The sequence below is a fragment of the Pseudorasbora parva genome, chromosome 19 (assembly GCF_024679245.1).
Source record: "Pseudorasbora parva isolate DD20220531a chromosome 19, ASM2467924v1, whole genome shotgun sequence".
Classification (NCBI taxonomy): domain Eukaryota; kingdom Metazoa; phylum Chordata; class Actinopteri; order Cypriniformes; family Gobionidae; genus Pseudorasbora; species Pseudorasbora parva.
The window spans coordinates 32338456-32361869 of NC_090190.1; the positions used below are offsets into that span (position 1 = coordinate 32338456).

The following is a 23414-nucleotide window of genomic DNA, read 5'->3' on the forward strand; positions in this document are numbered from 1 at the left end:
AAGTATTAAGCATTAGTCAACAATACAGGTCACAATACAGGTTGTTTTTTTTTTCTTTTTTTTCAAACAGTGAATAGGCAGTAAACAGAAAAATGTTGTGTGAGAGCCCTGTGTACAATAGTAAAATGTTTTGGTAATTACTTTTTGAGTTACGATACCTATACACACTACAGTGTATGCAAATATTGGCATAGAGGGGAATATGCAAGGGTTCGCAAAAGTGATGCTCCATCATTTGATCATACGTTGAGAAATTTGTATCTTTTGCCCTCCAAAGTTCTATCAGTCCTCCAAAGGCATGCTAGAATGTCAGATGCAAGAGAGCCTTTCTGATTGACTGAAAAAGTGTGGGCCACTCCCAGATGTTCACAGGGCCTAGGGCTGTCACAGCGACAGGTGGGATATTTCAGGACACATTGATTCAATGCATTTCAAAGAAAACTGCTCAAATTGAATCTAAATGTAAACTAGTATGTATTAAAATGACATTGCATTTTTATAGTAAATAGCCATCAGCAACGGAAAATCACATGAAATGGTGTATGTAGTGTTTTATACCCGCTCTGTGATTACAGTGCGCAAGTGTTACTAGTACACAAACACATCCGGTACAGCTATTATGTTCAGAAATGACTCAGTCAGAGACCTTTTGAAGGTCTCTTTTGTCACTTAAGCCTTATGCTGTCAACGCATGCCCTGGATTTACAATATTTAAAATCTGTCTGTTTCGCCCTTTCTTCCTTCCTTTGAACAAACACCGTCTAGGCTTGTTTGTAAAAATCCCTACTTAAATAATTCATTCTGCAGCAACCAGTATCTGCCACTCGCATGTGACGGTGGACTAAAAATTCACCGTGTCATACCACTTAATAAGATTTCAGCATAATTAAGATGACCAATTAAACTCGAATAAGTTTCAGGCTACCTGTGTTGTTTTTTCACACTCTGGAGACATTCTCTCTGCCATCGTATTTCTCTCCTGTGGAAAAATATTACATTACATTTTCATTTGCTTGCTTAGGCTTTAATTAACTACATTTGGAAAGGCTCATGTGTTGAGGATTGGTGAGAGCGTGGGTTTGGAGTTACAGAGTTAACTCTCTCTCTGAGAGCATATCTCCAGAGACTTCCTTCACCTCTTGACAAACACCGCCAACCAGACCATGGCATGGAGTCACTTAACTGGTTTAATTAATACAGTAATTAATTATTGTATAGTTCTGAATATAAGACAAAAATAGGGTCAGTTTATATTCAGGGTCTAGACTTTTATATGTCAGTAATACACCCGCAACAATAGGGAGTGCCAAATACGTGTAAAACGAGTGTGCCCCCCAAGAATGATGCGACCCACACCTATAAAAGACCATCCAGAAGTTTGGGCAAGTGAACCAGCAACTGATGGGAGGTTATTGTGCAAACTTTAAATGGTTAGTTCACCCCAAAGTAAAAATTCTGTCATTAAGGGGTGTAGGTATGGCGTCACTTTGTAGGCCATCCGCTAGTTAGCATTGCACTGGTTCCTTTGAGAAAAAACAGAGGCTTTTAGATTATCGCAAAAACAAGCTCTGTGATCAACAAAAGTTTATGATATTTACACAGTTTGTCCATTAAAATAATTATCACGGATAAACACAGAAATTTGAAGCCTAAATGCAGTTGCCAGAAGTAAGGCTAAAGGTAGGCTATAAATGGACTACACCACAGTCCCGCAATTCCGACAACTCTTTCAGTTATTATCTAAAACCTTTTTTTCCCCAGAATGTTTGAGTTGTAATAGCACAATTATGAGCATAATGAGGATGTAAAAGCAGACCGAACTTACCTTTTCGGCATGATGACGTTTAATCTACTCGACAGCCTCTGTAGTCTCATTTAGCCACTTGTTAGCAACCGCCTTTTTCAAGACGCCTAACATTTGAAAAAATCATGAGTGGGGTAATACTGATGCATTTTATGTCGTAGAATAAAGTGTGAAAGTGTCTTGAGCTTGTGTTCTCCACAGATCCTATTCCAAACCTATAAGACCTTCGTTCATCTCCCTTTTTTTTTATTTTTATATTCTCAGTATATGTCTTCGGCACCATGCTCTGACGGTACTCAGAAAAGTTTCGGGGCAGGCCACCTTCTGGTCAAAAATTATGAAAATTTTTAATTGACACAAAATTTAATAACTTTTGATTAAATTAAATTAAAGAGCCATAAAAATCATGACAATGTATTTTTTTTAATTTTTTAATTTGTTTTATTTGTTGATTTGTAAAAAAAAAAAAAAAAAAAAAATGTTTTTAATTTGTTCTAAACTCTGACATGGAAAATAAAAGTTACAGTGTACAGTAAAAGTTACAGTAAAAGTTTTTTATGAAAGTAACTTTTATAAGAGCCCTTTTGAAAGCACAGCATGTAGTTTTTCACCGCTAGAGGTCGCCTGTTCAAAACAAAGGTATAACTTGATATGATGAACCGAAATTGAGCGCGTAATAATCAGGGCTGCATTTCCCGATAACGTTGTCTCTTAGAGTGCTACAAAGACTCTAAAGGTTTAACTTAACTGAAGGTATACCTTTTCTAGGTGTGTTCCCCGAACTATACCTTAGGAGGTCGCTTAAGGTATACCTTCTTAAGTGCGACGTAAGCGGGTGCTGTCCGTGGCGGCGGTGCTGAATTGGCTTATATCGATGGCTCAGTAATCGATTATTTACTCTATTCAGGGACTGTTTCACTGCGTTATGCAAAAAATTATGTTCTTTATAAAAGAAGCACTTCAGAAATAGTTGAACTTTCATTTATCATACAAAATTGCACCTACATTTTACACGAACCAGCAATCTCATGCTCAAACGCATCATGAGCATCACGCGTCATTTAAATTATTACAATATATTTTCCACAGTGTCTTGATTTACTCCACAACCAGGGATGATTGCCCATGCAGCAGCCGCATCACATTATTGTGTAAATAACTAATTTATATTATTAGATGGCCTAGTCAATAAAAACGCAACACGCAAAACATATAATCAGCTGCTACTATATGGCGGGAAAAAAGAAAGAAAGAGAAGAGCCGCTGCAGCTGATTTAAGGGCTGAGGGGGTAGCTGTGTCTCGACAAAGTTGGTCCAACAACAAGATCTAAAAGCTGCTGAATTTGCTTTCGTGGTAGGTGAAATTTCTTTTAATAGCAGCTTCTGACATGGTAGCCAGGGGACTAAAGTTTTCACGGATTAAATAATGCACATACACTAAATGGCTCCGCGGACGGCGCCGTCTTTGATTTAGCACAATTCTATTCGCTGCCTCCCTGCCAAAGTTTGACCAAACTCTCTTCCACAATCATTCCCTTTAAATAGGCTCCTAAGCCTTTCCTGTCTAATGGTTTGCCAGCTGATGTACCTTTGGATAATATCATTAAAAAGCTAACAACCATCAGTGTTTGTAATTAAATTTTTTATGACAATTTTAATCCTTGCATAAAAAATTAAAAATAAATTAAAAAAAACAAAAACAATTCAACTAGCCTTATTGAACACTGGGTGTATATTGCAACTTCGGAATTATATTCGTATAGACTGACATATAAAGAAGCTTTTTGCACAGTGGTGGCCACTAGTGGAATGAACTGTTAATAGTGATAAGGTATAGCTAAGAGTGGTCCAGACCAACCTTACGAAAGTATGACTTAAAGAAGGTATTCTTAACTAAGTTTGTTTCAGGAAACACATATTAACTTTAAGGAATACCTTAAGGTATAACTTAAGAATGACGTAGAGTTGAGAACATTTCGGGAAATGCAGCCCAGAGATGTAGTCTTCACCTCACAGCCAATGGAAAGGAATTGGGAAGGGGCTCAGACAGAAATCATATCAGAAATCATGAATACAATTTCTGATGAGAGCAAGCTTGACACAGTTCGACAGCAGTGGGACTTTTATTATGTCACAGTCGCCACTTCTGCTTCTTCCGGTCAAGCTAATGTGGGGTAACGCAGTGCTGTTTTATCCTATTAGATACTCTTGAGCATGTTGAAAATTCTGTACTAATGTTACTCTGTGAGTTCACACACGACTGCTATGAGACACTTGTTGCACACTGCAGTGAGCAAGATCGATATTAGGCATGGTAAAACAGGCATGGTATATAAGGCATGGTATATAACAATGATTCATTTTTCGTCCATAAATGTGTCCAAATAGTTGTTTCCTTTTCTAATAAAAATTATAATATATTAAAGTGTCGAGGGTAACGTGGTTATGATGTCATTGATAAACGAAGATCCAAAAATCGTACATATTGTGCCTTTAAAATATATTGGTCATGGGTAAATATTTCTATAATATAATGTGATTTATTTGTTTATACACTGTAAAAAATTATTTAGAAAAAAAGTTACCTGATTGCCTTAAAATTTTGAGTTCATTGAAATTAAAATATTGAGATATTGAAATATTGAGATATTGAACAATGAACATTTTTTGAGATTCGACAACCTTTATTAAAATATTATTAAAAGATTTTGTACGCATATTGGGTAATTGTGTATGTTCTGTGTCTGCTAGCAGGTACAAACTGGACAAGACATGGCTAGCCAGACAAACCCTAACCTACTTAAAAGGTCTGTCTTATAAAAGAGTGTCATCTTATATTCAGGGCCAATACGGAACATATTCGGAACAATACGGTACATCACGTGGTTAAATATCCTGGTGTGAGAAGATGTTTCAGACACTATTCTGCCACTTTGCACCCTCTGCATGAGCTTCGAAATCTGACACTGAAAATCCATTTCTAAGTGTTCAATGTAGATTGATTTCAGCCGAATGAAAGCTGCGCAATCAAAAGAGACTGAAGTCTGGAATTCTTTTGAAAACACAAACACCTCAGGCACTCGCCCCTTTCTAAAACAATGAAAAAGATATGTGGAATTTAATATTTGGTTAGGTTCAAGCAGATTTTAGTAAACACAGCCTTTCAGGTTCCAAAAAGCTTTTGAATAAAATAAAATAAAATGCACCACTTAGTCCATCTGGACCTCAATATGGCACATAATGCAATACAGATGATTACTGCCGTCTCAGGGGCACTCGCACAACTTCTGGTTCAACTCTAGTGCGGCGCATATGAAACCAGAATGATCTGAACGCTACGCAATTATGAAGCAGAGCTATGCAACGCTATAAAATGTATGGCCATCATGCAACACTTCAATCCTGAAGTCTTTCAAATCTCCCTAGCAACAGCACTAAATGTGTCATTGTGGATTCCAGTAATTTCAAAGGCTGTGACCTCTGATTATAAGTGGGCAAATGTTAAAAAGATTATATTAATAGCTTTTGAAGTGTCCCTCAAGGAAGGCAGGCCATTTAGATCGCTGGACTCTTCAGTTATCCATTTGAGATATGTGCGAGACATAATTGGGACAAATGCATCTAAACTTCGATTTCTAAAACAATATTTTGAATAAAAAATTTTCCCGTCTCTTTTAAATGGGTCATCTTTGAGGGGGAAAAAAATGGAAATTGATTTTGATATTCTTACCAATATAAACTTGATCTATACGTTTCCAAAAATGTGATGTGTTTGGTTTAGTTGCTGAGAGGATGCAGAGCAGGCTGTTCCATTTCTCTATGTTCAGAATCTAATGGTTAACAGAAGGTGCTTCATTAGCACATACAGATTTACATCTGAGGTCATTTCGAGCTGAAATTGATTTAGTAGTGTTTAATATACTGCAATTTAATCTAAACCTTCCCACCTGCAATGCATTTGGTGTATGAAGCAAATCTAGTTTCAAGTGTTCAATGTAGATTGTTTTTATTTATTTTTATTTTTTTTAGCCGAATCAAAGGTGCAGCATCAGAAGAAACTGAAGACTGTTAGTACTGGGATTCTTTTGAAAACACAAACACCTTGGGCATTTGTTCTCCTTGCATAAAAGAATGCAAAAGAAATACGGAATTTCTTCAGTTTTAAGCAAAAGCATTTAAGTTTAAATAAGGAGGAAAGCCACTACTGCAACTAATAATAATAAATATGTATTATATATGGCAATGTTATTGCTCAGGATAGTATTTATCAAGTATGGTCGTTAATATTACATGTTCTTATAAATAATAAAAAAGAATAAAACATATAAAATCATTTTTTCATATGCATGGCTCTCCCTCCATCTTGCTCTTGGTGAAATATAGATATACAAATAAAGTAGAAAGCTATATACCTTCTCAAATTTTAGTGCATCAAATTTATCAAGGTATTTGATTCCAATACGGGGTTGAAGGAAATGTAGTCCTGTGGAAAATGTAACCTGACCCATTTAAGTGCTTCACTGCTGCAAGTTACAGTACTACTGTAAGCTCTTTCAGCTTTTACAAGCTGGTCTTCATTTGAATTTAGAGTGGAGGTGAGCCTTTATGCTTGGTAATGCTACTCTGCAGTCGTGACATTTTTGTGCTCATCAGGTTTGCGGCTCCCCTGTCTGGTTATTATTTGAAAGACTCAGTGTAATAGCCTGGCTTTATCCTTTGGTCACACAGTATGAACTCTTGTTTTGCATGTTTGAGGCGGATGGATCATAATGAGCATGCTGGAATATGCGCTGATTGCCTTGAATGTTGATGTTAAAAATTCCTCTGCTTACATTTTACAAGTATGCATCATGGTTATACTAACAGTCAAAGTGTAATTATGAGGAGAGAAAAAAAAAATTCTGCCAGATTGCCAAGGTAACGCCTAGGGGGAAATTATTCATACGGGAAAAGTACTGTGGAGTTAATTGAGATTTTATTTGCATAAGAAGTGTTTGTAACCTGGAAAAGCTGTTCTAGGTGAAGACAAACTTAACACCAGTTTGTTGTGATCATTTTTTCAGGGATTTATATAAAAATGTGAGGTTAAAACAAGTCAAATTTAGTAGTCTTTAAACACACTGTTGGTAAATAATAGTCAAAAGACATGCTGTGTTATTCTTATCTGACAAGTTGGGGTGCTCATTAAACCCAGCACACATTACACATTTAACACAGATGGTAGCTCAGTTTGACTAGAATTCTGGGTTGATTTTACATCATGAAATGGTTATTTTAATATTTATTTCAATCTTTAAAGAAATGGTTCAATAGGCCTTTTTGGCTGTCACAAAATTATGGAATAATATGTTACCCATGCTGGCAAAATGAGTCGCATTTAGCACAATTTCAAAAATTAGATATTGTTATTTTACATTCTCTATTAAAAAACCTTCAAGATGATGTATGACTTGTTTATATCAGACAAAAAATGAATGAGCTACACCGATTTGAAGTCTGCAGAGTCAGCAAAGTTAGTTTTTAGAAAAATTGAGTTAAAGTTTTATGAAGGTTCTAAAACAAATTCACCTAGTAACCATACCTTAAAACCTCTGGTAAGTCAAAATCTTATATCTATAGGAAAAATATGTATTCAACTATTTTTCTCCATGATACTACAATTGGTTTTCATTAATAAAATGGTCTAAAAGGGTTGTCCCTATTCTCTTAATGAGTTATGAGTGTGTTTTGGTCGTAACATGCAAAAAAAAAACAGTCAGAGTCTTATCTCCCATTCCCATTAAAAGCCAGTTGTGCTCGCACCATGGTGGATTTGCTATGTACATGGCGGAATACAGACACCCTCAACCTAAAGAGTCAGTTTAAATACATGTGTGTATTGCCACGATTGGTTAAATAAGTAACCAATTTCATTCATCATTACTGCAAATAGGTCATTTTGATACATGCAATGACTATCCCTTATGAAATGTTGGCATTTTTCTCTTCATGTACACAATAGTAATATTTTACATTGCAATCGTTTTATTTTTAATATTTAAAAATGTTGTGTGCTGCTGCACGGAAAAAAAATGTGTGTTGGATTTACATGATTTAATCACTTAAAGTAAAACAAACATAATTTGTTCACATAACTTCAACATCATGGAATGAAGTAATTTGTAAGTAACCCAATTGAGTAGTCTCAAAATTATTTTAATATGACTTCCTAACAGCAGTGGTATGCACAGGGGGGCTTGAGACCCTGTCTCTTTAATCAAATCACAATCTTATTTTGTTTTTGTATTTATTTATTTATTTTTGGTTACATGACTGATTTATAAAACTGTACTAACTAGCTTTCATTCAGTTTGTCAGCAATAGCACATAATGAACATGTCAAGTGCTATGAAATGCTCTTTAATGACGTGCTCTCAGTCGACAGCCTAAGCAATCGCTCCGCTCTTCTCCACTATGGTAACCCAGTATAATTTAAATGGTTCTAATTATTACAACATAATTAATATTAAACATTATTAAACAATCTAAAGTTTCCCCTTTATCTAATTTTGCCCAAAAAACACATAAAACAACACTTAAGTTCAACAATTTTACTCTTCTAATCAATTCCCAAGCAAAGCATGCTGGGAAATAGTTTCAGCAAAAATCATGTTCGAGTACTTGATTGGTTCACATTAATCCCAAATAATGTAATCTAGTAGATTGCACATTTAAGAGAATTACATTAATAGAAAGCAAAGAAATTATGTTTAGAGGAGAAACACAATATTGTTGTGTAGATCGCAAATAATAATATTATGTAAATTGGACAATGTGTGTTTTCCTTTTTTTCAGTGTGCACATCCCTGTGTGTGTAATAAGCAGAGTGTACTTTATTAACCGCCTTTATTAACCCCTCAGAGCCGTGTGGATTACTTTTCTAATGGATGGATGCACCTTTTTTGGCTTCAAATTTTGGGCTGCAATTCACTGCCATTATAATACTTGGATTAGCCAGGATATGTTTAATATAACTGATTGTGTTCGTCTGAAAGAAGAATGTCATATTCACCTAGGATAGCTTGAGGGTGATTCAATTATTGGATAATTTTCATTTTTGGGTGTACTCTTCCTTTAATGCAAGGGAGAGAGAGAGAGTTCATGGACAAGACTTTAATGCTCACTTCTTGTGTTTTGTTGAGTTATTTTCTGGATTGAAAACAGACGTTTCATATTTCGTGTGATGCACAATAAACTTAATAAAACTCATTAAAGTTTTGGCCATCATTAAGATGGGATCCACTACAACAGGCTTGTACTAATTGTTTATAAAAGAAATATGACAACATAATCTATAACCGTAATTAAACTAAACTATACCTGTTATACCATGCAGCATATATTCTGCTACTGACAGTTTGTGACATTTTTAGAGCGTGAGATATTTCTGTTTTATTGCCGGAGCATGACAGAGATTGTCGTAGCTTTGAACATGAGCTATTGGAGCACCAGCTCATTTGCATTTAAAGGGACACACGCAGAAATTGAAATGTTTTGCTCACCCCCAAAAAGTGGCAATTTTAACATGCTATAAAAATCATCTGTGGGGAATTTTGAGCTAAAACTTCACTTAGGCCTACACACTCTGGGGAAATCTCAGACTTCTTACATCTTATAAAAGGGGCATCCGATGTCTCCTTTAAGGAGATGAGCTAGTAAATCAGACAACCATGGACTCAATATATTATAGACCTGCAAAGATGTGATTAAATTCAATCCAATTCAATGTGTGAAATGCTAAGCTACTGTAATGTTCATATTTACAAAAAGATGCCAATGAAAATAAATAAATACATAACACAGCTTTACCTTGAGTAATCTCCTCTGTCAGACGTTGGAGATCACCTCCATTATGATCAACAGGGCTGTCTACACTCTACATGTGTGCAGTGACAGCTATGTTGATAATAATGAAAGCCATCTTGTATGGTCACATCCCTTCACTCGCTCTGACACGGTGGATGTTTGCGTTTGTGCAAACCTAGCAACCCTAGCAAATGAAATTAGTGCAAACTAAAGTGAAGTTAAGCATGTTCTGAGACGTATAGTTATATTATGGTTCAGATAAAGCAGGCGTTTTAACCCTGCAGTTTTTAGAGTGTACAGACAAATTTATGGCCAGTGTGCACAAAACAGGTGTCATGCCACATTCATGATATATTTGACCATGATTATGATGCATTAGCAAGTGTCAGACTAAGCGTTGCTATTTTTTACTATCAGAAATATGGCTTTATGTCAAAGTCATAAATCTCCTCGAATGTACAGTGGAATGGTCACCTTCCGGGGTATAGAAAAAAAGACAGTGATGTGAGCTGAAGCGAGGCCATATGGACTGTTTCGAATCCTAAAGCAGCCAAGGACACTAATGTCACCTGAAACACAGGCTTATGAATAGCAATGAATTCTTTACGTCATGCTGTGTGGGTATTAAGAATAACTGTATTGATCTGTATGAGTAAGAAGCAGAGAGTAAATAGAGAGATGGGGAAAAATATCTGATGAATGAGAAATGCTGAAACAATGGGCTAGTCGGTGACTGATCTAAAACTACAGACAGAAATTTAGGCCGGGAAGGGAAGTGGATCCGGCTATGAAGCCCTAGACCTTTCAGAAGTACCCCAAAATATAATAAATGGTTTACTATGTCCCAAATTTTCTTATTCTTTCAGGAGAGCGGCTCTGTCTACTTGCAGTTCTTGTGCTCCACTGGCCTGCAGCTGGAGGTTATTTTTGAAGTCCTGGAGGAGTTTGATTGGACGGCGTTCTCTGTTGTTACCACACGCCACCACGGCTATGAGGATTTCCTGGCCATGGTAGAAGGCATGATAGATGGCTCCTTCATCGGTTGGGAGAGAAAGAGTGTGGTGATGCTCAACCTGACCGATGACCCGGGAGGGGCTCGCGCCCGCAGGCTACTGAAGGAGAATGAAGCACAGGTCAGGAGTGGCAATGTAAATGCAGTGAAAGCTGAAAGTCTGAAACCACTAGTACAAATGCTTCTATTTGGAATCCTTAATACATTTTATTCACAAATTATATTATCAGCATGAAAACTGTAGTGAAAGCGTATTTCAAAACTAACCTGAATTTCAGAATGTCTTTGGTTTGTCTTTCTTCTGCTTTAATGACAGAAGCTCTTGAGCAGCTGCTTGAACTCAGCAATTTTGTGGAAAACCTGATGATCATGTTCTCCATTCTGATCAAAGAGTATCTTGAGCTTCAATGGAAGCAAGAACATCTGACTCCCTGTACAAAGACGTCACATGATCAATGTTACAAATTATTATGGAAGCTTGTTTCCGCCACAAAATAAAACAATTTAAAAGATAATTGCTAATTTTTAATTTAAAAAATCAGAATTGTGAGAAAAAAAGTCAGAATTGCCGGTTTAAATCTTGCGATTGCAAGAAAAAATGTCAGAAAATGTCTCTTTTTTTATTTTTCCCCTTCACAATTCTGACTTTTTTTTTGCTTTTGTGTCTATATTTTGCAATTTTGACTTCTTTTCTCAGAATTGTGAGATATAAACTTGCAATTGCTAGTTATAAATCCAATTCTGAGGATAAAAAATACAGCCTTTTTTTCAGAATTGTGACCTTTTTTAAGCCACGTTCACACAAGACTTTGAGCATGTAAAATTTCTTCGGACACTGCAACGGTTGTGATATGGCATCACTCTCTGAAGCATATTTTTTATAAACATGAATTTAACATAACAAATAGAAATATACGCAAATTGTAAAACAAATACAATCTACTCGACTTTACTGCAAAATCATCATTATTTTAATTCAGCCAATAAGCCATAGCGTGACATATCGATTGTCTACTAGTCACACGTTGTCATGTGATCTGAATTTGCAGCTCAGAGTTCCCCAAGCTAATGTGAAACTTTTTCTCTTGAGCTTGCGTTTCCGGTCTGACGCATTCACATGTGTTTGGAAGCCAGTGGAACGAAAAGTGCAGTGTGTCTTCCCCATAACTCGCAATTGCGTGTTATGAAGTCATAATTGCGAGAATTAAACTTGCAATTCTGAGAAAAAAAATTACCAATTATCTTTTTTTTTAATTCCAAAAACAGTTTAAATGATTAATTTCCCGATTAAAATATTTTATGTATGCTTTTATTCATTTTGATAACATTTTCTTGTACGTTAATTAAATAAAAAAAAATTCATCCTAAAATTTAAGTTGATTTCTAGGTTCAAAATCCAGTTTTTTAATGTGGTCTGACTTTTGATCTGAAACATTTATGATTATTATCAATGTTGAAATTGTTGTGTAAATACAATTGAATGAATAGAAAGTTCAAATGTATTTATCTGAAATAAAAAGCTTTTGTAACATTGTACTTCCATTCAAATGCTTTGGGTCGGTAATAATTTTATTTTATTTATTTTTTTAGGGAAAGAACTTAAAGAAATTAAAAAATTTATTCAGAAAGGATGCATTAAATTGATCAAGTGACAGTATATACATTTATATTGTTGCAAAAGCTTTATATTTCAGATAAATGCTGTTCTTTGATCTTTCTATTCATCAAATAATCCTAAAAAAAAAAAAAAACTGTTTCAACAATGATAATAATCATAAATGTTTCCTGAGCAGTAAATCATCATATTAGAAAGATTTCTGAAGGATCCTTTTTTACCCAATTAGTATTATTATTTTATTATTATAAAATTATTTATTCCAGGGTTAAGGCCCAGATTATAAAGTAATAAATATATAATTTATGACATCCCACATTAAATAGCCCAAATCTTGGAATTTCCAAGGGTTCGCAAGCGTTTTGGTTTAATCTGTTAATTTTTCCCATGCAGTCTTCATATAAATCAGTCCCTTTTGTGAACTGTACTGCAGCTCTTGTTCTCAATTGTGACTGTCCATTTCATACTCTTCCACCATTTTTCTTTTCCTTTTATTGAACTTAGCGTTCCCACTCCACCAGCTCCTATTACATTTTTTCCATTTGAATTCAAAGTGGCTTCACTGGCAGCACAATTAACAATTGTGTTACCAAATCAGTCTTGGTTAATTATAGAAGTATGAATATGACAATGAAAAGAGAGAAGACAGCTCTAATGCCCCAGTGCAATTATTCTATAGAAATCCTAAATAAGAAACATATGGTAAAGCTCCTCATGCATTCTGGAAGTCGTTTCCTCCATATTCCCAACTTGATTTCTCGATTAACCTTCTCTCTCATTGCTCGTGTATTCGTTCCACTATTTCTCTCTCACTCTCCTGCATACTTTGGCCTTTACGTGAAGGCTCCCAAAGAGAAGAAGGTCGTGTAACCTACGAATGGGGATATGGCATCTGTAATGTTACTGAGCAGCGTGACATTAAATGACAGTTTCCATCTGACCCAAAGGTGGCCAACTCAATTCCCCACAGGACTGGCCACGCCAGCAGACATCCTCTACGTTCAACAACTTGACTGATTAATTCTCCACAGTGTCCAAGAACCCAGACTTTCAGCCCCTAATCAGTGACTGATACAGGAGCACATTCAAAGTGCCTGTCACGGTTCCTGCATGGAAAGAATGAGGAAAAAATTGGGGTCAGCTTGATGCTATGTGATAGGAACTTTTCCATGTTTTTTTTTTCTTCTCACAGTGATTAAACGTCAGTTCGGTTTTTGTAAGGGCTCAATAGTCACACAATACATCAAAGTGCAGATGTTATCGGCAAGCTTTGTTGTAAATGTAAAATCTCTGCCTCCAAAGATTTGCTTTAAAGCATAAGCTTACTAGCTATATTTTATTTAAATAAGCTTGACCAGAAAGATGATAAATTGTAAATTGCTCCATTGCCAAAACCGCTATAAGACTAAATAATCCATTCCCTCTTCACACGTGTTTAACCCTCAGAGACCCAATGCAGCAGAATTGCAATGTCTGTATAAAGCAATAAAATAATGCATAAAGATTTGAATTGTAAACTAGATTCAAAAGTGTATCAAAAAACAGTGGTGATATTTAGCAAGCTTAAAGGCCCCGATACTCACTGCGAAGGGTTTTTTTTTTTGTGCCTTTTGCTGAGAGGAGTGTTTAAGTGAATATGTAAATATGTGCTGCACGCTTTCCTATCAATAATAAAACACATACGCATAACCAGGGCTTACATTAAAAACCGCCAAATGTGGGTGGATTTCTGCAGTGGCATGTAACATAGTCACTCCTACTAGCCACCTTGACTGGTTTAAATTTACAGACAATATATATTTTTTTTGTCAAAAGGGTTTTGCCTCACTACATTTCTACCCAGGACACCTACAAATTCTGATCAGCTTCTTAATATGTTCACAAATTTACGATTGCCTGAAGTCCCCTTTAAAACCACTTTATGCTTCGGCTTCTCCCTGTCAGTGCGTTCTTTAATCTGCATCAGCAATCCGGGTTTAGAAGCAGAGGATAAGATGTGCGTATTTATTGATAGACTGTAATGATATCTGCATCTGTGCAGTTCTTTGTCATAGATGCAGTTTACATACGTGATTCATGAATAATACAAGACCCCTCAATAACCTTAGAAATGCCCTAGGTGGATTTTCCATCATTTTACTAAGTGTGTGCACACTCAAAAGTGCGTGCACATAAAGCCACCTCAGTATTAACAGCATAAGTGATCTATGTGTCAGGTCTTTTAAGAAACAGCAGCGTAATATATCTGCTGCCAAATTATGGGATGATATTAAAAATATCTATATGGCAGTTTTTCCAATGTTAAAATTGTGGCCAGTGAAAATGCTAAGTGGCTAGTAACTTTGGCAAACCACTGGCCACAGTGGCTGGTGAACAAATGAGTTAATATCAAGCCCTGTGCATAACATTCACTGCTAATTTTGTAAATATAAAGTCATTTAGAATTTTTACTGAATTGTTAAATTCACACTCGGTGGCTGGTCAAGAAAATGTTTAGTGTTCGCCATCCCTACACCTGGCATTAAAATATTTCAATTAGACATGTGCCAATTTTCGATAATGCGATTTATCACGATAATGAATATGCACGATATTGTTATCGTGGGGACTTTAAAATATCGTAAATAATAATTTATTAACAATTTATAATTTTTTTTATAATGCACTCAAGAATACTTTGCCCATCAACCGTATAAATGCTCAACACCGCTGTATTCTGCGTCAAAGGGACACGTGCTCAGAGATAAACAAGCCCAACATGCGTTTGCACATGACTGAACCGGTGAAGGAGACACGCTGCTGAAGTGCCCCTCAGTGACAGCAGAGGGCGCTGATGAACTGCAGAATGCAGCCGGTTACCCCGGAAACCAGCAAACAAATAAAAAACGCGTGTAGTTTTTAAAACAGCCATTTGTTTTTGTAATCTCAATGTTGTTCATCACAGCACCAAATACTTAACACTTAAAGACTTAATAGGCTATTTATTTTCAAACTTAAACATTTTTATGTTTTAATCTGGACTACAACATGCCCTAATAATTAGAACTGTTCCGATTATTTGTTATTGTTCAGTAAAACTTTGAGACATACGACTTCATTAGTAACTTAACATGTTAATTCATTATTACCAAACTGACAATGAAAAATACTTATAAAGAATTAATCATTCTATGTTAATTTCTTAGTTACTGTTTAAGGACATTAAAATCAAAATAACTTTATAGAATAACTTAAGATAAAACTAACAATGATCAGTATTTCTTAACTAACATTACCAAAAACATTATACTTTCTGTACCAAATGTAGCTGTTGCTCAATCTTAGTTAATGCATTAAATAATGAGCCCTTATTGTAATTTGTTACCTGTTGTTCTTTATAGCCTAATTCTTTTGCACTTTAATCTGTTTGAAAACGTCTCGGTTACGTATGTAACCCTAGTTCCCTGAGGGAACGAGACGCTGCGTCGAAACGCTGTGAGAACGCCTCTGTTCAAATGCGTCGTGAAGCGCCTGTAGAACCATTCCATCGGAAAAAAGATCGATCGTCGGCGTGATGACGTCATCGACCGGAAGCTATAAAACGTCCGTGAAAACAAACAGGAACTAACTTCTGATAAAGCCTGAAGTAAGTGATCACGGACACGCCGGGAGTATGGCAAAGCGACGCAGCGTCTCGTTCCCTCAGGGAACTAGGGTTACATACGTAACCGAGACGTTCCCTTTCGGGGAACTCGAGCTGCGTCGAAACGCTGTGAGAACGCTTATACCCACATCGCCATAGGACCAAGTGTCTCGTATGTGTGAAGCCGAAGCGCACACGGTTACGAGAGTACCTGTGCCCCTACAGTAGATGCCAGGTCTAGTTCGTAGAACCTGACAAAGGTAGAAGGAGACGACCAACCGGCCGCGTTACAGATATCATGGAGGGAAGCCCCCGACAAAAGTGCTTTAGAAGCAGCCATACCCCTGGTTGAGTGCGCCCGGACAGCCAGTGGAGACGGCTGCCCGGTAGCTTCATAAGCAAGTGAGATGGCCTCGACCACCCACTTGCTCATCCTCTGCTTGGATACTGGGGCCCCCTTCTTAGGGGGTCCAAAGCAAACAAACAATTGTTCAGTTTTTCTCCACAGGGCAGCTCTGTGGACATAAGTATCCAGTGCCCTCACAGGACACAGCAGATTTAATCTTTCCTGGTCTGACGTCATAAATGGAGGAGGACAGAAGGCTTGTAGAGTGATGGGGCCCCGTGGGCTCGTAGGAACCTTGGGGACATAACCCGGCCTGGGATGCAGAAATGCTTTCACCATCCCTGGCGCAAACTCTAGACATGAGGGATCTACCGACAGAGACTGAATATCTCCTATCCTTTTAAGAGATGAAATGGCCAAAAGGAAGATGGTTTTTAGAGTGAGGAACTTATCCGAAACCTCCTCCAGAGGTTCGAACGGAGGTCCGGACAAGCCCCTCAAAACAATGGCCAAGTCCCATGCCGGGACCCTCGAGTGCATCACCGGCCTCAACCTTAATGTGCCACGAAGGAAGCGTGTAATTAGAGGGTGTCTTCCCAAAGACACTCCACTGCAAGGGACGTGGACAGCACCCAAGGCCGCCACGTACACCTTAAGTGTGGAGGGGGTCAACCCTGCAGAGAACCTCTCCTGCAGGAACTCCAGCACTGTACCAACCGGGCAGTTAACTGGATCCCACTGGCGTTCTCTGCACCATGCTGAGAAAAGTCTCCATTTCAAAGCGTACAGCTTCCTTGTGGACGGAGCTCTGGAGTGTAGGATGGTCTCTACGACCTCGGCCGAGAGACCCTCCTCTATGAGCCTGGCCCCCTCAGAGGCCAGGCCCACAGTTTCCACATCTCTGGGCGTGGGTGCAGGAATCTCCCGCCCGCCTGAGAGAGTAGATCCCTCCTGGTCGGAATCTCCATCGGAGAGCCTTCCAGGAGAGATATCAGGTCCGCAAACCACACTCGGGTCGGCCAGTTCGGAGCCACTAGAAGTACCTGGGCCCCGTCCCGGCGTACCCTCTCCAGAACTCCTGGAAGCAGGACAATCGGGGGGAAGGCGTACAGAGGCAGCCTCGGCCACTCCTGTACCATGGCATCCAGCCCCAGCGGGGCCGGATGGGTCAGAGAAAACCACTGCGGGCAGTGAGAATTCTCCGCCGAAGCGAACAGGTCTATCTCTGCCTTCCCATAAACCTTCCAAAGGAGCTCCACCACCTCTGGATGGAGTCTCCATTCCCCGGGCCTCGGCCCCTGTCTCGACAGGCTGTCTGCTTCCTGATTCAGGGCCCCCGGGATATATACTGCCCTGACTGACAGCAATTTCCCTTGGGCCCACAGGAGGATCCGATGTGCCAATTTGTCCAACGGACGAGACTTCAGACCCCCCTGGTGGTTTATGTAGGCCACCACGGACGTGTTGTCTGTTCTGACTAGTACATGGTGGCCCCTGAGGTCGGGCAGGAACTGTTTCAATGCCAGAAACACTGCGAGCATCTCTAGCCGATTTATGTGCCAGTGCCGCTGATGCTCCTGCCATAGACCCTGGGACGAGCGACCACTCATGGTCGCCCCCCAGCCCGTGAGAGAGGCGTCTGTCGTTAGCGTTACGCGACGAACAAGAGCCCCCAACACGGGACCCTGAGATAAAAACCCCGGGTTTTTCCACATGACCAGAGCACGTAGGCATCGCCGCGTGACTTTGATCGTGCGGAGCGGATTTCCCCTCGGGGAGAACCCTTTTGTCTTGAGCCACCACTGCAGTGGCCTCATGTACAGTAGGCCAAAAGGTATCACGTTGGACGCTGCTGCCATGAGACCTAACAGTTTCTGGAACTGTTTCACAGTGACGGCTTGGCCTAGCTTCTGTTCTTTGGCGGCTGCCAGGATCGATGCTATGCGTGTTGGCGATAATTGCGCCCGCATAATTACCGAGTCCCAGTTCACACCCAGAAAAGTGGTTCTCTGAGCCGGAGAAAGCACACTCTTCTTGGCGTTCAGCCTCAACCCCAGCTTCGACATATGGGCGAGAACAGCATCTCGATGCTGAACCGCCATCTGCTCTGTATTCGCTAGAATCAGCCAGTCGTCGATATAGTTCAATATGCGGATGCCCTGTAGACGCAGCGGCGCCAGAGCTGCATCCACACACTTGGTGAACGTGCGGGGTGACAGTGCTAGACCGAAGGGAAGTACACGATATTGGTATGCCTCTCCCCCGAAGGCAAACCTCAGGAACTTCCTGTGATGTGGAAAGATGGAGACATGAAAATACGCATCTTTGAGGTCTATGGTGACAAACCAATCCTCCGATTTGACCTGCGCTACAATCTGTCTGAGTGTAAGCATCTTGAATTTGAGCTTGGCCACCGAGCGATTCAATAGCCGCAGATCTAATATCGGGCGTAAGCCCCCATCCTTCTTCGGCACGATGAAGTAACGGCTGTAAAAGCCAGACTCCCTGCTGGGAGGGGGAACCCTCTCTATAGCCCCTTTTTGCAGGAGTGTCTCTACTTCCTGTGCCATTACCAGAGCCTGCTCCGGGCCCACCTCTGTAGGCAGGACACCGGAGAAAGGAGGTGGCCGACTTCCGAATTGAATGGCGTACCCCCTTTCTATTATCTGCAGGACCCAACGAGATATATTTGGTAGACGTTTCCACTCGTCTAGAAAATCTACTAAGGGAACCAGCCTCTCGAGGCTGGCCTCTGGTGTATTTTGAGCAACAAGCACAGTGCCCTGAAGCGGCGGACCGGCAGGGAACAACTGACTTGACTGCTCGGGGACCCCCCGAAGGGGGTGCGGACCACCCTCGGGTGGCCCGCGGAGACCGACTGCGCCCCGGCATTGCGGCAGGGTTGGCAGCGCGGCCCCCCGAGGGTGCCGTAGGGAAACGGGTACCGTAGGCAGGGGTAAGCACCGTTTCCCTACGGGGGGAACCACCCTCAGCGTCCTGACGCTTCTGGCGTCAGGAACGCTTCGACGAGGCCTTCTTGGCGATCAGGACTGTCCGCAGATCAGCCCTGCCCCTCGAAGGCCTCGTCTGAGAGCGCCGCCCCTCGTCCCCACGCTGAGGGGGAGCTCGGGCAGCGACGCTCTGTTTCTGCTGAGCCCTGTAGGAGGAGCTCGTACTCGGCTTGGGCTGCTTGGTGGTATCAGCAGCAGCCCCAGGGACCTGGACCCGGAGAGGGAGGAACTGCTTGAGCGCCGCAGCTTGCTTTTTCGACTCCTGGAACCTCTCGGTGACAGTGTGAACTGCGTCACCGAAGAGGCCTCCAGGAGAAAGCGGCGCATCGAGCAGAAAGGCTTTCTCCCTCTCCTTGATGTCTGTGGGGTTTAACCATAGATGCCTCTCCGTAGCCACCAATGCTGCCATGGAGCGGCCAACACATCTGGCCGTCTCCTTGGTGGCCCGGAGAGCTAGATCGGCTGACGATCTTAATTCAGCGATAATATCACCCCCCACAGCATCACTACCGTCCAAATCCCTCAGCAGGTCAGCCTGGTATGCCTGCACGATAGCCATCGTGTGCAGGCATGCAGCCGCTTGACCCGCCGCCGAGTACGCTTTACCCACCATCGCCGACGTTGTTTTTAGAGGTCTGGTGGGTAAAGTCGGGGCCTTCAGGGACGATGCCGAGGAAGGCGAGAGATGGCTCGCAAGCGTCTCTTCAACCTTTGGCATCGCCCCATAACCATACTGTCTCAGCCCGCAAATGTTGCTGTAGACCGAAGTCTGCGGGCTGAAGACACGATATGAAGCCGGTCTCTTCCACGATCTTGCCACCTCGGTGTGCAAATCGTGGAAGAACGGCAGGCCCCGTCGCTGAGGTTCTGAGGCGCGAGACGGCAGGAAGCGTTCGTCTAGCTTACTATGACGTTTTCTTCCTGCCTCAGATCTTTCAGTGGGCCAGTCGATGTTTAACCTGGCCACTGCTCGCGTCAAAACCTCAACTAGCTCCTCACTAGCAGGGGACTGAAGTGGCGAATCTTCAGTATCGATACTTTCAACGTCCACCTCCTCAGAGCTGGACAGATGAAGTACCGGCGGCTCTCTCGGGGGGGAAGAAACCGCCATGCGTGCTTCCATGCCCCGAGAAGAACCGCTGGATGGAGCAGGTGAGGGCAGAGATAAGGCAGCGCCCGTCTCTAACCCCTCTGCAACATCCAATTGTGATCCCCACGACTGCAGCCTCCGCTCCGCCTCGGCGGCAGCGGGACCAGAGCCGCGGGGAACACGAGCCGAGGCACCCTCCTCGAAGAGTGCCCGGCGGGAGCGCAGCGTTCTCAGTGGCATACGCTCACAGTGCTCGCAAGCAGCCCCCTCGAGGGCTGCCTGGGCATGCTGCGCTCCCAAGCATGCAACACAGAGAAGATGTGTGTCCCCGCCCGTGATGTAGCGTGGGCAGGGAGGAACACACTTTCTGAAATTGCTGCTTTCACTCGCCATTCTATCTATCTTATTTTCTCTTTTTCCTGTTAATATATTGAATATTTAACAAAAAGGGTGGAAAATCTCTGCTTTCTAGTATAATAGACAGACAAAAACACCAAATAGACAGACAGGTTCACACAGATCGCTTGCTGAAGGCTCAGAAGCTAGTTCCTGTTTGTTTTCACGGACGTTTTATAGCTTCCGGTCGATGACGTCATCACGCCGACGATCGATCTTTTTTCCGATGGAATGGTTCTACAGGCGCTTCACGACGCATTTGAACAGAGGCGTTCTCACAGCGTTTCGACGCAGCTCGAGTTCCCCGAAAGGGAATTGTACTTACACAGCTCTGAAAAATATCAAGAGACCACTTAACATTGATTTCTCAAGAGGGGTCTCTTAATTTTTTCCCCAGAGCTGTATATATTTTTGGTGCATTATGGTATTTAAACATTGTTATTTTTGTTCTTACAAAAATAGTTCTTAAAGCTGTTATGCTATGGCAACACTTTTTTTTTGCAACTTATTTCAATATCTTGATAATATCGTATATCGTGATAAAACTTCATCAATTAATCGCAACATGAAAAATTGATATCGGCACATGCCTAATTTCAATATATGGCTGGTGTGCCACGCGTAAAAGCCCGTTGCAGCGTCTGTGTCTGAAGTTTGTTTTGAGCGCTTATGCCACCACTCTGGCATAGGCTAATTACTCTGAGAATTACCCTGGTCTGAACCGCGTCTACTACTCCATGTTTGTTTATGTATTGCAGCGTGCATGGGCATGCCATGGCGTGAGGTGCATATAGAGCCTTATATAAAACGATAGACATTTTCTATTGTCCAGACGATATATTTCGTCATATCGCCCAGCCCTAGTTTAACCTATTTAAAATACTGCAGTACAAGTACAACTGTATAATTTTTTGCAAGGGGTATGTTTATTGTTTTCAATAATTTACAGATTTATTGTGTAGCAAGACCGCTCTAACAACCTAACGTTAAATAGAGACATGCACTCCCGTGGGACCCAGCACAACCGAGTGCGGCGCGGGATCATATTTGATGGTGAATGCGGATGCGAGTGGCAAGATATTATTGTGTGCGTGTCGCGGGAAAATTAAACTATTTTGCAGGACTCCCGCAAAGTGGAAATATAAAATAAATAACTAGAAACAAATAAACCTTTATTTATAATAAAATAAAATCGATTTACAGGCGCATGGACGGAAGACTCTTGCGTGGATCATAGGAACAGCCAAGCCGGCCTACCACACAGTGGCAAAATGTGTACACCGCATAACTCAGGTGAACCGCTCAGTGCTGCAGATATTAGTAAGTTCTTGTAAGATAGTCAGATCCATGCGACCATCTGGGACATGTGATCATTTTGCCTGGAGCGGTGTTGTAAAAGTCTACTCCTGAATCCTCATAATACAACCAAGCGTTTAGCTGATAACAGTACAGACTAACGTAAACCGGAAGTTCGTTACCGGCGTGTTCTACGTTGCCATAGCGATCATGGAAAAGGTCAGAGTTCGGGAAAGTTGTGGATAGAAAAGAGATGTTTATGTACACCAGGAAAGGCATATTATAACGTAAAGTATGCCAGTCATTCATTCATGTTAATGATAAGTATTTCGATAAAAATTGCATTTATATTTCTTTATAAATAAAGTTTATATTTTTATGTCAGTAAGTTAAAAATTGCTCTGTGCATGATAAGCTGGAAGGGTTATGGTGAAGTGTATTGCGGACTGGATGTGATTGGCCGCTTTGTGCCAGAAAGTCCAGGGCCACTTTTTTTTGGTCTTATGGGTTTGGAACGCAATCTTATGGTCTTATGGGTTTCGAGAGCGAGTAAATGATCATTCAAATTTTTAAGTCAACTAACCCTTTAAACAGAACACAAACAACAACAAATAAAAACACCCATTTAAACATTCCTTTACCCAATGTGTGCAAAATAACCAGATGGTATGATGCTTTGCTTTCTACTGTGACAAGACAACTTCATTAAAGGAATATTTCACCCAAAAATTTAAATTTGCTGATACAACCTCAGGTCATTCAAGATATGTGACACAAAAGCGAAGAATTTTACAAGGAAATCGTCTCGTGTTATGACAGTAACACTGCGTCCAATATAATGGAGACATGTTGAATTTTGCTAGCGACAGAGGCGACAGCATGGAATAAAGCCGCACATACCAGTCTATGTTTCTGCCCCTGTCTCAGAAGACATAGTAGTTCAGCGTGGTTGCTATACATTGTCAGATTATAAATTTGTCAACATCTGCAATGCAAATCGCTCCATGTGGCAGTAGTTTTTTTGGTGTATACCTTCGAGCGCAATGTCACTGCCGTTGAAACCAATGCAGATTTTCCGGAAAAACGAAAGAAAGGCATGGAACACACAAATTGGATCTGAACAGTGACGCACAATGTGGACAGTCAAAAACTTTATATCAGATTCCAATCTAATTCACAAATAATCAGTGTCACATTATGGCAGTGGTTTACAATCCTGGTCCTGGGGACCTAACGCTCTGCACATTTTTGTATGTCCTTATTTAACACACCTAGCACAGATCATCAGCTTGTTTGAAGAGAGCTCCATGAACTGAATGTGTCAGATAAGAGTGAGTGTGTCAGGTGTATCCCAGAGTGTGTCAGGTAGGAAAGTCA

General features: G+C 40.6%; 1 protein-coding gene across 1 annotated transcript in view; it reads left to right on the forward strand.

The window, feature by feature from the left end:
- Positions 1-23414, forward strand: part of grin2da (glutamate receptor, ionotropic, N-methyl D-aspartate 2D, a) — a 145113-nt gene that overhangs the window by 56909 nt on the left and 64790 nt on the right. The window contains exon 3 of the mRNA XM_067424872.1: positions 10516-10782. Coding sequence (XP_067280973.1) covers positions 10516-10782 — 267 coding nt within the window. The remainder of the gene's footprint in view (positions 1-10515; positions 10783-23414) is intronic.